The sequence below is a fragment of the Alligator mississippiensis genome, chromosome 1, assembly GCF_030867095.1.
Source record: "Alligator mississippiensis isolate rAllMis1 chromosome 1, rAllMis1, whole genome shotgun sequence".
In the NCBI taxonomy this organism is placed as follows: domain Eukaryota; kingdom Metazoa; phylum Chordata; order Crocodylia; family Alligatoridae; genus Alligator; species Alligator mississippiensis.
The window spans coordinates 103,773,933-103,788,522 of NC_081824.1; the positions used below are offsets into that span (position 1 = coordinate 103,773,933).

The 14,590-nt window shown below is 47.8% G+C and overlaps 2 protein-coding genes across 7 annotated transcripts in view; one reads left to right on the forward strand and one right to left on the reverse strand.

Moving 5' to 3' along the window:
- Positions 1-1,137, reverse strand: part of FAM184A (family with sequence similarity 184 member A) — a 239,692-nt gene extending 238,555 nt beyond the window's left edge. For 3 of the 5 annotated variants that reach the window (XR_009464363.1, XM_059733272.1, XM_059733266.1), the window contains exon 1: positions 816-1,136. Coding sequence is in view for 4 of the 5 variants with exons in the window: in XM_059733272.1 (XP_059589255.1) it covers positions 816-956 (141 nt within the window). In the remaining variant the exon portion in view is untranslated. Of the gene's footprint in view, positions 1-815 lie in introns of all 5 variants that reach the window. The other 2 variants (XM_059733278.1, XM_059733284.1) reach the window with 1 other exon arrangement.
- A 75-nt stretch (positions 1,138-1,212) lies between these two features.
- Positions 1,213-14,590, forward strand: part of LOC132252445 (syncytin-A-like) — a 39,676-nt gene continuing 26,298 nt past the window's right edge. For both annotated transcript variants that reach the window (XM_059733296.1, XM_059733302.1), the window contains exon 1: positions 1,213-1,536. The gene's annotated coding sequence lies outside the window, so the exon portion shown is untranslated. The remainder of the gene's footprint in view (positions 1,537-14,590) is intronic.

Here is a 14,590-nt window from a genome sequence, read left to right on the forward strand (position 1 = left end):
GGTAGATGTGATCTCTTTTATTAGACCAACTAAAGAGCTGTAAAAATGGTTCTTTGCAAGCTTTTGGGCACAAACACCCTTCTTCAGGTATAGAGAAAGTCTGAACAGCTCTCAAAAACAAGTAAAGAGTTGCTCTATGCCTGGAGAAGGGTGCAGAGAACCATTTTCCCCAACTATGTAGTTGGTCTAATGCAGGGGTTGTCAACTGGGGTATGCATACCCCTGGGGGTACATGGCAGCAGCGCACGCAGAAGCCACTGGCACTTCCAGTTTGGCTTGACTGGCTGCCAGGGGACTCACTGCTTCTCGACCAGCCACCGGGGATACACCAACCAAAAAAGGTTGAAAACCCCTGATCTAATAGATAAGATCACATCTGCCCCGCAGCCTTGTCACACGGGGATTTGGGGACTCCTGGAGCTCGGAGTCTGCCAATCTCCTCAAGTGGTGTGAGGCAGACACGGTTCTTTGGGGAGACGGGATCTCTTCTGTCAGACCAACCAAACAGTTGGGGGAAAATGGTTTTCTGCACTTTCGGGTGCAAACACCCTTCTCCAGGCACGGAGTGACTCTTTACTTGTCTTTTCCCTATGCCTGAAGAAGGGCATTTGCGCCCAAAACCTTGCAGCATGAGCGCACCTTTTTGCACCCTCAACGCGTGGCCCCTGCTCGCACCACTTGCAGGTGTGGATGCGGGGGCAGCCCAGGGGCTCAGAGGTCCAGGAGCCCCCAAATCCCTGAGCCATGAGGCCCCTTGGGGGTGGGGGTGACCTGCACCTGAAAGGCCAGGCCCGAGGGCGGCACCGGGCGCTTACCTTGGTGAGCTGCGCGATCTTCTTGCTCATCTTGAGGTGCAGCTCGGGGCCGCAGTCCGGCTGCGCGGGGCCCGAAGCCGCTCGCCCGCCGCCGCCGTAGTGCTGCTGCGGCTGCTGCCGGCTCATCCCCGGGGTCGCCATCTTCCGCCCGAGCCCCTGCCCGAGCGGCTCCGCCGGCGACCGCTGCCCGAGCACAGCCCGCGGGGGAGGGGCGCCCCCAATCGCCGCCGGACCGCGCGCTGGGCGGGCGCAGCCGGCGACAGTTGCTGCCGCCGCGACGCCGTTACCAGGCTCTCGCCTAACTGTTTACGCCGGGCAGTGATGTCACTCGCCCCACCCCCCGCTGCCGGGGCAGCTGGCACCGTGCGCATGCGCCCTAAAGCTGCGGGCTCTGGCCTGCAGCTGCGCGCCTTTCTCAGAGAGAAGTGGTAGGGTGCAGGGCTGCTGGCGATTCTGACGTTTGGACTTCTTTTTAAAGTCTACGCTTTGGGAATGTGAACAACGTAGCTTTTATACGCATGCACACATATAAGCTAAATTTTTTCACATTCCTGAAGCACAGACTTTAAGAACAGCACCAAAAATCCGGAGAGTTACCAGTACTGACTGGCGCAATAAAGGTAGCCTGGGCACAGGGACACAGTGGTTATTGCACAAGGAATTGGCGAAGTGTGCAATGAAAGGAGACGGCCCCAGGTGCAGAGTGACTATCATGCCATTGGTGAGTAAGTGTCATTGGTGACTTGTGTGATAAATGTAGATGGCCCCAGGTGCAGGGTGCCTGTCACACAATTGGTGAATAAATGCAATTGGTGACTTGTGCAATAAATGTAGACGGCCACAGGTGCAGAGTGATTATCCCACAATGAATTAGTGAATTGTGCAATTAATTTATAGCACCACAGGTGCAGAGTGATTATTAGACAGTTAATTGGTGGATTGTGCAATAAATAAAACCACCACAGAGATGCACCTTGATCAATAGTGTACTGCAGGGGTGCTCAACTTCAGGCCTGTGGCCCATGGTGCTGTGTCATCTGGCCCATGGGGCTCCCCATCGGTCTAGAAATTTGGAGGCAAGGGAGTGGTACCACTTCTTCCCTGCTGCCAGATCTCTGGACCCACAGGGAGCCCCTGGCCCGGCCCAGTGGGTGGGGTGTCTGATCCCAGCAGGCAGGGCTGGCAGGGGACAGTGTTGGGCCCCCAGGACCCAATCTCAGGGTAGGAGGGGCCTGGGACCCAGTCATGGTGCATCAGGCAGGGACAGAGCAACACCCGGCCCCCAGGCCCAGTCCAGCCCACAGATGGGCCCCATGCCATTCGTCAGGCCCTCAGGGCCAAAAAGTTGAGCATCCCTGGTGTAATGTTTAGAGAGTAAACTGTGTTTTAGGTTCCTGCATAGACCCAGGTGACAGCACGGGCTTCCCTTCCCAATCCAAAAGTTCAGCCATACTTAGACCCTCTGGGCTGATCTAATGGACATATCAAAAAGAGGCCAAAAATGTTTATATAGCTATTCAAAAACAAGTAAAGAGCAGTAAATTATTTGTCTTGCTACATTGTTACTAAGACAAATACCAGAGATCAAAAAACTAATAATTTTATACCTAGTGTGAATGACAACATATAAAATAGGTGTTCTTCTTAGAGTAAATTAAAAATATTAATGTAGCACCGGTTCAAGTTACAAAGGTCTTGGTGATATTGAAAGGGATGTATTTATTTGGAAAATAATTTACCCAAGTTATTTTTAAATGCCTGTGCAAAATCAAAACTATAATACTTTATGTGATACTAATGCCCAAAGATTTTTAGGTGCTTCATAAATGATACAAAAGTAAGCCAATTTTGCACTACTTTGTTGCTGGCAGTATCAGATACATTTAGCCAAAGAGGTCTCCTATGGTATGTACCTGTGGAGGTAGGGCTTCAAAGCATGCAGCTCTAATACTTATAAAGTCTTATAAACCATGTTAAAGTCACCTTTTAATCATCACATGGATAAGATAAATAAAATTTCACTGTAAGGCTGGGTTTCCAGACTTCAGTTTTGTGGGTCTTTTCTGAAATTTCCAGTTTATCAATATCCTTTTGGAAATCTGTACACCAGAACTTGGAACAGTATTTCAGTATTAGGTTCATTAATATCCTCTGAAGAAGTTAAACCTTTTCACAATAGTCTTCTGCTTAAACATCAAAGACTCAAATTAGCCTTTTTCAGCTCTCAGGATCACACTGTCATGTTCAGTTAGTTATTTATCATAACCCATAAGTCTTCAGAATTGCTGCTTTCCAGAACACATTGTCATATTGTGTGTAGCCTATATCCTTTATTTCTAGGTTTCTAATTTTATATTTAATTATTGTGTTGTTCAGATAAGCCAGGTTCACAGGCAATCCCGATCATTTCCTAGAACTGACCTATTCCAATCATTATTAGCTCATCCAGGGGGAGCAACCTGTGGTACAGGTGCCACAAGTGGCATGGGCAGCTTGCGAGTGTGGCACATAGCAGATCAGGAGAGAACAGGTAGCACAGCAGCAGATATAACAGTGAGCAGAAAACAAAGCAGGACATTGGGCAGGGAGCACAAGGAAGCAGAAAGCAGAGCAGCCAATCAGGCAGGCAGAACAGAGCTGGGAACAGAAAACAAACCAACAGATTGGGCAGGGGAAGGGGTTTGAGGGCATTTGGGAAGGGTGCAGGGTGAATTTGTAGCACACCTGCCAAAAAGATTGGCCCGCACTTATTACTAATGCACAAAGTTTGGTGTTATTTGTGAACTTTACCAGGAGTGATGCTTATATTTTCTCTCAAACTCGTTCTGGAGAACAAGGGAAAATTCTATACTGCTGGCATGAATCTTATGTGTTTACCTGCTTGATTTTATTCTGTTTACCTTGCCTAAAGCAAACAGTGGGAAACAAAGTAATGGAAGAGATAAGAAACCTCAGAAAGAAAACCAAAATATCCTTAAATGATTGGGGTAGAGATGTTAAACAAGAAATGCCTCTGTACCTGACTCAGTGGGTTTAAACCTCACAATGCCAGAAGCTAGAAAATGGTTTAAAACTCTTCTCCAGAGAAAAATGGAAATAAGCAACAAGGGATCATTTATCCTAGAGGTAAATATGATTCTCTGAGAAACGGAAGTCAGTGTAGGTCCCATAACCTGCTTACCATCCCTGTTTTTGGGGGCCTCAACTGTTTAAAAAGTCCTAAGTTGTGGAAGTACTGAAGGTGACTCCTAGCTGTGCTTGCCTTTATGCTATTACGTAAGTGCACAAGGAGTATTGTGGCAAACACTTAACTCCAGTACACACAATTACTCAAAAATTGCCAGCTCACATGCTTGTGATACACATTGACAAGAACATCTTGAAGAATCATAGACACCATAGGGCTAGTAACCATTTTTATGTCGTAAAGAACCTTCTTTATAATGACATAAAGTTGATGACACTATAAAATATTTTTCCATCACATCTAACAACAATTTTGTGTTAAAATTGATCCACTTTACAAACCTTCAAATGTGCTGAAACAACATTTTCTGACAGGAGACTGAGGAAAAGATTTCTGAATCAACTGTATTCTGAATCCTTTTCTCTGCTTTCTGTGTTCCTTGACATGAATAAACAATAAATTTATTTTGATAACATTGGTGTGAGTTACTTTATTAGATGATAGTCATGGGCTTTTGGAAATGTGCATTGCAAATGCCAAAATATAGCAGGACCTCCCCACTTAATTGATTAGCAATATTTCTCAAGACTTTCAGAAATCTCATTGTACATTGGTGCCTCTGAATTCCAGACGTTGAAGGTTATGGGTTTGTTTTGCAGCTGGGTCCATATTTGTGGACCAGATCCTTCCTTTTAAAGATCACTGCTGAAAGGGGCTTCATAAATCTGGATATCACATGTCAAAAGTTTATTCTCTGGCTGGGATTGCCTGAAAAGTCCAGACATGGTAGGTTTGTTTGCATTACATGGTCCAGTATCATCCCTGTGCCTTCTAGGGATGGTATGACTAGGGTGAATCTGTCCTTTTTTCTGTTGGAATAGTCCCATTTTAAACACCAGTCACAAATATCCCACCGGGTTTGTCACATGAACAATTTTATTGCCTTTTCAGTGGGATGTCCAGGGCTGGTGTTTAAAACGGGATTGTTTCATTCTCATTCTAACTCTCTCTTACTTACATGCATGTGCGCGCGCACCCCCCCCCCCCCCCACACACACTTCTATACTCAGCACCTTCCTCTCCCCAGCTCACTTAGCTGAGACTGGACCTCAGAGTGTGCCAGGTAGCAGCATGTCCCATTTGGAAACTGGAAAAATATGATCACCCTAGATATAACCCATGGGACAAGACAGACATGCCTTAACTTGTACCCCTACCTTAAGAGCTCTTATATAGTAAAATCCTAGGGGATTATTACTATTGGCATATTTTGTAGCTATTTATTTTGTCTACAAGTGTATATGGTTCGTAGGAGGGCATTTGTTGTGTACATGGATGTGTCCTGTGAAACAACTGAAAATCCAATTAGATGGGTTATGAGGTCTCTGAGTACATCTACATGAGACTCTATACCGCAACTACACGTGCTCATGCTTGTTGTGCAGTAAACCTCACTAATCGTGAGTAAATTTGCTACCTGCAAATGCAAGTAGCAAATTTACTTGCTATTACTAACTGTGTAGTAGCACTCATGTAGATGCCTGACCAGGAGCAAATCTGCTCCTGGTCAGCTGGCCACTAAGGGGCAGGAGATTGCTCCCTGCTCCCAGGAGCTGCCTGTGGCCAGGGTGGGCTCCACCACTGGGGAGCATTGTGATTCTTAAGGGCATGAACGATGCGTGCCCCGGGGAGCTCCCACAGGCGGCTGCAGTGGTGTCGGCGGCAAGGGCGGGGTGGTGGTGAGCGCTGACCAGCGGTCGGTGATTGCCTGCAGACACTGCTGGCGGTGTCAGCAGTGAGAGGGAAGGGGGTGGTAAGCAGCAACCACCCGCAGGCACCGCCAGCAGTGTTGGCAGTGCTTCTCTCGGGGTGAATGTGCACCCCCTACACATCGCCAAGGCTTAAGGGGTAGCACTGTGATTCTTAAATTAGTGGAAGACAACAGCAACTTTTGCTTCAGACAAACTGAAAATATATTAGTGAATTTAGCTATGAGAGAAAGCAGTGATTTCCTGTTGCTTTGGTATTTTAGCATGCAGTTTGTTGGATGCCCACATGCAATCACATAATCATAACTTCTTTCTTGTTGGCACGCTTTAGATTTTTCTGTTGGTACTATTTTACCATCAACCTGGTACGCAGATTTTTTTCAGAGTGCCTAGTAATGAGGAGCTTAAAGGAGCTAGCAGGCAAGGCCAGAATTGCTTCAGCTACAATTTAACCTCAACTTAAAAAAAACAAACAAAACCCAAAACAATATCCCCCATTATGTTTGAGTTGCATTTGCTACCACTGCCTCGCTAAATTTTTCCTGTTCATTAGGCATATTAAAAATGACCATATTGTATTTTTACCATTCATTCTTTTCAGAATTTCAGCATGCTAACTTAAGGAATGCCTTCCGAAGTGACTAAGCAGGTCATCATTTGAAGTCTTACCCCTTAAGTATAGTATCTTCAGGTTTGTCTAGTGGAATGTATTTGTATCTTTTTGGTTTTGTCTTTCGTAGATTTCATAGACATTAGGGCTGGAAGGGACCTCAGAAGATCATCGAGTCCAGCCCCCCGCCCGAAGGGCAGGAAGTCAGCTAGGGTCATAGGATCCCAGCAAAATAAGCATCCAATTTACTCTTGAAGGTTCAGTGTAGCTGCTTGAACCACCTCCGATGGCAAGGTATTCCAGACCTTGGGGGCTCGGACAGTAAAGAAATTCTTCCTTATGTCCAGCCTGAAACGGTCTTGCAATAGTTTATAACCGTTCGACCTCGTCATCCCTTGGGGCGCTCTGGTGAACAAACGTTCCCCCAGATACTGATGGTCACCCCTGATAAACTTATAGGTGACCATCAGATCACCCCTGAGCCTGAGCTTTTCCAGGCTAAAGAGCCTGATAGCTCTCAGCTTGTCGTTGTAAGGTCTGTTTTCCTGACCTCTGATCATGCGCATGGCTCTTCTCTGGACTCTCTCAAGCTTCTCCACATCCTTTTTGAATTGTGGAGCCCAAAACTGGACACAGTACTCCAGCTGCAGCCTCACTAAGGCCAAGTACAGGGGGAGAATGACGTCCCGGGATTTGCTTGAGAAGCATCTATGGATGCAAGCCAGTATTTTGGTCGCTTTACTAGCTGCAGTATCGCACTGCAGGCTCATGTTCATCCTGTGGTCAAACCCGTGCTGGCTATCCCTCAGGATGTTGACGTTAGCCAGTCCATTAAGGATGACCTCTTTTTAATAAATTTTTCTCAGATCTTCCCCGGGATAGAAGTCAGGCTGATGGGCCTATAGTTTGCCGGATCCACTTTCCTCCCTTTCTTGAAGATAGGCACCACTTTGGCCTTCTTCCAGTCTTTGGGCACTACACCAGAGCACCAGGAGTTCTCAAAGATCCGTGCCAGAGGCTGGGCTATGATGCTTGCCAGCTCCTTGGGTACCCTGGGGTGTAGATTGTCAGGGCCAGCTGACTTGAAGGTATCCAGCCTCTCAAGGTGTTCCTTTATGAGGTCAGCATTGATGGAGGGCAAGGGATCTCCCTCACCTGGACCTCCCTGTCCCATAGTGGGCATGGGTGTCCCATGGGACTGAAGAAAGACCAATGCAAAGTACCCATTTAATAGGTTGGCTTTATCCTGGCCGTCAGTTGTCCCATCTGGTTCAGCAGGGGTCCAATGTTGCCCTTGCTTTTCCTCCGGCTCCCCACATATCTGAAAAAGGACTTTTTATTGTCCTTGATGCTCGAGGCTAGTTGGAGTTCAGTTGCAGCCTTGGCTTTCCTGGTTTGCTCCCTGCAGGACCGGACCAGTGCAGAATATTCCTCCTTGGAGTTAAATCCCATCCTCCTTTGTAGGCTTTACTTTTTCTTTAGCCTCAGGAGGTCTGCTAGATCCCCGGAGAGCCAGGGGGGCTGCTGTGCCCTCTTGCTGCCTTTCCTCTGAGATGGAATAGAATTAGCTTGTGCATTGAGGATCGCTCCATTGTGGAGCAACCACTCTTCCTGAACTCCCCTCCCCCTGGGGTCATGGTCCCTTAGGACCTCACTGACAAGCCTCCTGAGCTTGTCAAAGTTGACTTTCCTGAAGTCAAGGACTTCAGTGTTGCTGACTGACTTGCCAGCTTTACGGCGGATGGTGAAGGTGATCAGCTCGTGGTCGCTGTCACCGAGCTTCCCATCAATCACTGGGTCGCCGATTAGGTCATCCCCAGTAGCCAGTACTAGGTTGAGCAGCGCTTTACCTCTCGTTGGCCCATAGACTTCTTGAGTCAGGTAGAGGTCATTGACATACGATAGGAAGCTTTGCGACTGCTCGGATTTTGCTGAGTGATCCTCCCATGAGATGTCTGGGTAATTGAATTCACCCATTACAACCATGGTCCTGGAGCACGCAGCCTCAGCCAGTTCCCGGGTGAACTCCTGGTCAAGTTCTTGACTTTGGGTGGGAGGTCTGTAGTAGACTCCCACCATTGTGTCCCCTGTGCCGTGTTCCTCATGGATTTTAACCCAGAGGGTCTCCAGTCGTTCACCCTGGTCGCCAACATCAGCTTGCAGGGACGCGTAGCTTTCCTTAACATGGAGAGCTACACCTCTGCCCCTTTTATCTACTCGATCTATCCTGTACAAGGTATAGCCATCTATACCCATGGTCCAGTCATGGGTGGAGTCCCACCAGGTCTCCGTTATCCCTATGACGTCGTAATTATTTGCGTTAAACAGGAGGACAAGTTCCTCCTGCTTATTCCGCAAGCTCCTGGCATTTGTGTACAGGCAGGCAAGTGTCCCCTTGGGGGCTCTTGCCTTGCCCACAGATTGTACCAGGGCTGAGGCTGGGGTGGGCTCCCTTAAGTGCCTTGGCCTGCCGGCTTTGCAAGGGTTGCTCAGCAGGCCAGCAGTGGCGGTAGTCCCCGCCGTTCCCCGGCAGGCTTAGTTTAAAGCCCGGTGGAGCAGGTCAGCCAGTCTGGCTAAGAAGAGCCTCCTCCCCAGGGGAGAGAGGTAGAGGCCATCGCTTCCCAGCAGCTTGCTGCCTCTCGTGCCAAAGAGCGGGCTGTGGTCATGGAAGCCAAAGCCTTCCTGATGACACCAGCACCGCAGTCTTTGGTTCACTATCTGGATCCTTCTCTCCCTCCTCAGCCCATACCCCGAGACTGAGAGGATCGACGAGAACACCACCTGTGCCCCCAGGCCCTTTAGCTCTGCTCCCAAATCCCTGTAGTGCCTCATGACCTGGCTGGGAGCGCTCCGAGCCATGTCATTGGTGCCTACGTGAATAAGGAGCATGGGATAGTGGTCTGTGGGCTGGAGGAGCTTAGGGATCTTCTCTGCAATGTCTCGGATGCGGGCCTCCGGGAAGCAGCAGACTTCCCGGGCTAAGGGGTCAGGATGGCAGATTACTCCCTCAGTCCCCCTCAGGATAGAGTCTACCACAGCAAACACTTGACGTTTTGTCTTGGGGAGAGCGGGGGCGGTAGCTGCAGTTGGGGCTGTGTTGCCTGCAGGAGCTGGCAACTCAGCAGGCTCTGCTGGGGCTGCAAGAGGTTCATACCTGTTGCTAAGCTCCGGCAGGGCGGAGGCCTTGGTGCGGTGGGTCTTAGGGCCCTTGACCACCTTGGTCCATCCCCCTGACTAGACAAAATGAGAGGTCCCGGAGTCCTCCCTTGTCCTGGAGGGAGACCGTGGTCTACCCTCCAGCTCCTGGGGGAGAAGGGCCTGGTGGTAGGAGTCAATCTCCTGCTCACAGGCTCTGATGGCACGCAGTCTCTGGACTCTGGACTGTGGCCTGGAGCTCCTTGTTCCAAATCAGGGCCTAATTTTGCTATGCAGCATGTAGGCACAAAAAGAGATGGTCCTCCTGAGGATCCCGCAGTCTAAGAACTGAAAAATCAACCTGATTACTCTTTCAATTGTTCATTTTTATCTTCTGTCTCCGAATTGTTTTGCCTGAATCACCAGAATTTTCTGCTAAAAATATCTTTAAAACATGAGGAGGTAATTGTAATGCTTTTGACTTTAGAAATAACCTTTTAAAGTTATCTATATCCGTGTGGGGGGGAGGAAGGGTGAAACAGTTTCATCTTAGTTTCATAGATGTTTCATAGATGTTAGGATTGCAAGGGACCTCAATAGATTGAGTCTGACCCCCTGCATAAGCAGGAAAGAGTGCTGGGTCTAGATGACCCCAGCTAGATACTCATCTAACCTCCTCTTGAAGACCCCCAGGGTAGGGGAGAGCACCACCTCCCTTGGGAGCCCGTTCCAGACCTTGGCTACTCGAACTGTGAAGTTCTTCCTAATGTCCAATTTAAATCTGCTCTCTGCTAGCTTGTGGCCATTGTTTCTTGTAACCCCCGAGGGCGCCTTGGTGAATAAATACTCACCAATTCCCTTCTGTGCCCCTGTGATGAACTTAAAGGCAGCCACAAGGTCGCCTCTCAAGCTTCTCTTGCAGAGGCTGAAAAGGTCCAGTTTCTCTAGTCTTTCCTCGTAGGGCTTGGTCTGCAGGCCCTTGACCATACGAGTGGCCCTTCTCTGGGCCCTCTCCAGGTTATCCGCATCCTTCTTGAAGTGTGGCGCCCAGAATTGCACGCAGTACTCCAACTGCAGTCTGACCAGCGTCCGATAGAGGGGGAGTATCACCTCCTTGGACCTATTTGTCATGCATCCGCTGATGCACGATAAAGTGCCATTAGCTTTTTTGATGGCTTCGTCACACTGCCGACTCGTGTTCATCTTGGAGTCCACTAGGACTCCAAGATCCCTTTCCACTTCCGTGCCACCCAGCAGGTCATTTCCTAGGCTGTAGGTGTGCTGGACATTTTTCCTCCCTAGGTGCAGCACTTTGCATTTCTCCTTGTTGAATTGCATTCTGTTGTTTTCTGCCCACTTGTCTAACCTGTCCAGGTCTGCTTGCAGCTTTCCCTGCCCCCCGGCGTGTCCACATCTCCCCATAGCTTTGTGTCATCTGCAAACTTGGACAGAGTACATTTCACTCCCTTGTCCAAGTCACTGATGAAGACATTAAAGAGTATCGGTCCAAGGACCGAGCCCTGCGGGACCCCACTGCCCACACCCTTCCAGGTCGAAACCGACCCATCTACCACGACTCTCTGGGTGCGACCCTCCAACCAATTCGCCACCCACCGGACTGTGTAGTCATCCAAGTCACAAGTCACAATCTTCTTAGTCATGATTAGAGCTGCAAATTACATCAGGACAGGAAGACAAGATTCTTTGGGTAAATCCAATATCTTTTATTAGACCAGCTCACATAGCTGGAGAAATTCTTTGCAAGCTTTTGGGTACAAGTATCTTTTGTCAGGCTAGTAGCTCACACCTAGGAAGAAATGCTAAGTAGTAAAGTTCTTTCCAGCTAGCAGCTAGCTTGCCCCTGCAGCTCTTTCCAAGCTCCAGGCCTCAATCACTCAATTGGGGCACAGGGCTGGGACCCAGCCTGAGCCCTGTGACTGCAGAGCTTGGGTTGAGAGAGAAGGATCTCCCAGCACTGGGCCCATGTTGTGGAGCTGGCGCTGGTAACTCCCTGCTGGTGACAGCTTGTTCCCCAGCCTGTTCCCTACCCAGCTCCATGCTCATGGAGTTAAGCAGGGAACAAGCTCTCCAGCTCTCACCCCACAATCGCAGAGTGGGGGCTGGGAACTTTCCTGGTCAGCGGCAGGTCCCAGCCCTGTGCCCCAGTTGAGTGAATGAGGCATGGGGCTTAGAAAGAGTTGCAGGGGTAAGTTAGCTGCTAGCTGCCCCACTGGTGGATCAGGGCAGTGGGCTGGGACCTGTCCCTCCCCTGCAACTTTTTCCAAGTCTCATGTCCCTGATTGGGGAGCTAAGGCCAGGAGCTCCCTGCTGCCAGGGTAGGGGAACATTGTTCCTACCCCGGCAGCAGGCAGCCCCCCCTGTGCAGGATGCAATTACTCAGTCCCATCCAGGACACAGCTGTCTCTTGGCTTGGTGCTCCCTGCCAGCCCCTGGGCTAGCACCCAGGGGAAGCCTAGAGTTCTTCCTAGTGGTGGTAGGGTCCCATTGCAGGGCCCCAGGAAGCAGGAGCAGTTTGCTATCATTAGCAGCAAATCTGTTCCTGCTTTCTTGCATGTGTGGACGCCTGCCCAGGAGCATTTATTCACAAGTAGTTTACTCACCAGTCAACTGCTTCTGGATCTAATGCACATGTAGATACACGCTGTATATGGTAAATATGTTCACCATTAGACATATACACAAGCTTTGCCAGTTTGGGTATATGTTTAATGGGTGCTATAACTTTTAGTCTTTTTTGTTTCTGAAATAAAGCCAACGTGACGAGGTATTGAGGTCCACTCAAATGTTTTTTTTATATTCCACTATATACCTGTTTAACTAGGTCCTTGTACTTATGCATCTGTATGCTTGGTGTTCATATAATACCAACATTTATTTGTTATGGTTTTCTAAAAATACTGAAACATTATATTGACAGTTGCAAGATTAGCAAAGTATATTGGAATTATTTGTATTCATTATTCTATGACTACCACTAAACTACAGTTTTCCCTATATGTAAAAATGCCTTATTTATAAGTTGGAATTAAAAAAGCATCTGCAACTGCTGCATACCAAAACTGTCTCTGAATCTTTATAGATAAAAAGTATAACAAAAATTAAGTGGCCTTGTCATAATGTTTTCTGATAACCCTGAAGATGGCAGAAAGTCGGCCAGATTTTTTCTGAAGGGACAATTAGTAAGAAATTTGACCTGCTTATATTTGCAGTCTGCTTTTCTAAATTTGTTAGCTAGCAGCCGCAACTGAGAGCAGGATGTACTTTCCAACTGCAAGCAGTTATGTGTCACAGAGTAGGGAGGGCGGGGTGAGGTGAAGGGGAAAGTATCACAATTCCTATTTTTTGTTTCTGTTATATGTTTGAGTAGTGCAAATAATTAATAGCCAAGATTTAAGAGATGTTGTACCTTAAGGCAAACAATTTTATTTACTAACCCACAAATACTAAACTCTATCCTTTTTAAACACACACAAATATAAATAGCTGTGTTTGTTACAAAGGATAGTTGAATTATTTTCATAAAACATGCACTCTACTATTTAAAAACATTATGTAAAACATTTTAAATAACAGTAAAGCTTAAACATTTCTGTCCGTCATACTTTAATACCCCACTCTGAGCAAACCTGTTAGAACATCATTACTGAATAAACCCATGCTGCCCTATTTTAAAGTAAAGACCTAGTTGCTGATGCTGAGCTTAATCTCTAGTGAGATTCCTATGCAAGTCTTGAAAACATACAAATTAATTCAGACATGTTCTGTGAACGGCAACGTATGACATAATAAAGGAAAAAATTGATACAGCCAGATGTGTAGATGTTAGTCATAAATGATGACTCACTGAAGGCATAATTTGTGAAAAACATGGTGAATATGTAATCACTGCATTTTGTCTTTCATTGAAGAAATTATGGTTTATAGTCAGGTCCTCAGGCTGTACTTATCACTGTGATCTCAAAAAAAAAGAAATAAAGAGAAAAAAACCAGCAGGATTATTCTGCACTGGTCCAGTCCTGTAGGGAGCAGACCAGGAAAGACAAGGGTGCAACTGAACTCCAACTAGCTTTGAGCATCAAGGACAATAAAAAGTCCTTTTTCAGATATGTGGGGAGCCAGAGGAAAAGCAGGGGCAACGTTGGACCCCTGCTGAACCAGATGGGGCAACTGACAACTGACGCCCAGGAAAAAGCCAACCTATTAAATAGGTACTTTGCATCGGTCTTTCATCAGTCCCATGGGATGCCCATGCCCGCTACGGGACAGGGAAGTCCGGATGAGGGTGATCCCCTGCCCTCCATTGATGCTGACTTTGTGAAGGAACATCTTGAGAAGCTGGATACCTTCAAGTCAGCCGGCCCTGACAATCTTCATCCCAGGGTACTCAAGGAGCTGGCAAGCATCGTAGCCCAGCCTCTAGCGCGGATCTTTGAAAACTCTTGGCACTCTGGCGTAGTGCCCGAAGACTGGAAGAAGGCCAATGTGGTGCCTATCTTCAAGAAAGGGAGGAAAGTGGATCCGGCTAACTATAGGCCCCTTAGCCTGACTTCTATCCTGGGGAAGATCTTAGAAAAGTTTATCAAAGAGGCCATCCTTAATGGACTGGCCAACGCCAACATCTTAAGGGATAACCAGCACGGGTTTGTTGCGGGTAGGTTTTGCTTGACCAATCTCATTTCCTTCTACGACCAGGTGACCTATCACCTGGACAAGGGAGAAGAAGTTGATGTCATATATCTTGACTTCAAAAAAGCCTTTGACCTGGTTTCCTATAATCACCTCTTAGAGAAACTGGCCAATTGTCGCCTTGGGTCCTCCACGATCCACTGGCTGGAAAACTGGCTCCAGGGTCAGACCCAGAGGGTAGTAATTGATGGAAGTCACTCATCATGGTGTCCTGTGACCAGTGGTGACCCCCAAGGCTCTGTCCTTGGACCCATACTGTTCAACATCTTCATTAATGATGTGGACACTGGAGTCAGAAGCGGACTGGCCAAGTTCGCTGATGACCCCAAACTTTGGGGAAAAGCATCCACACCAGAAGACAGGCAGG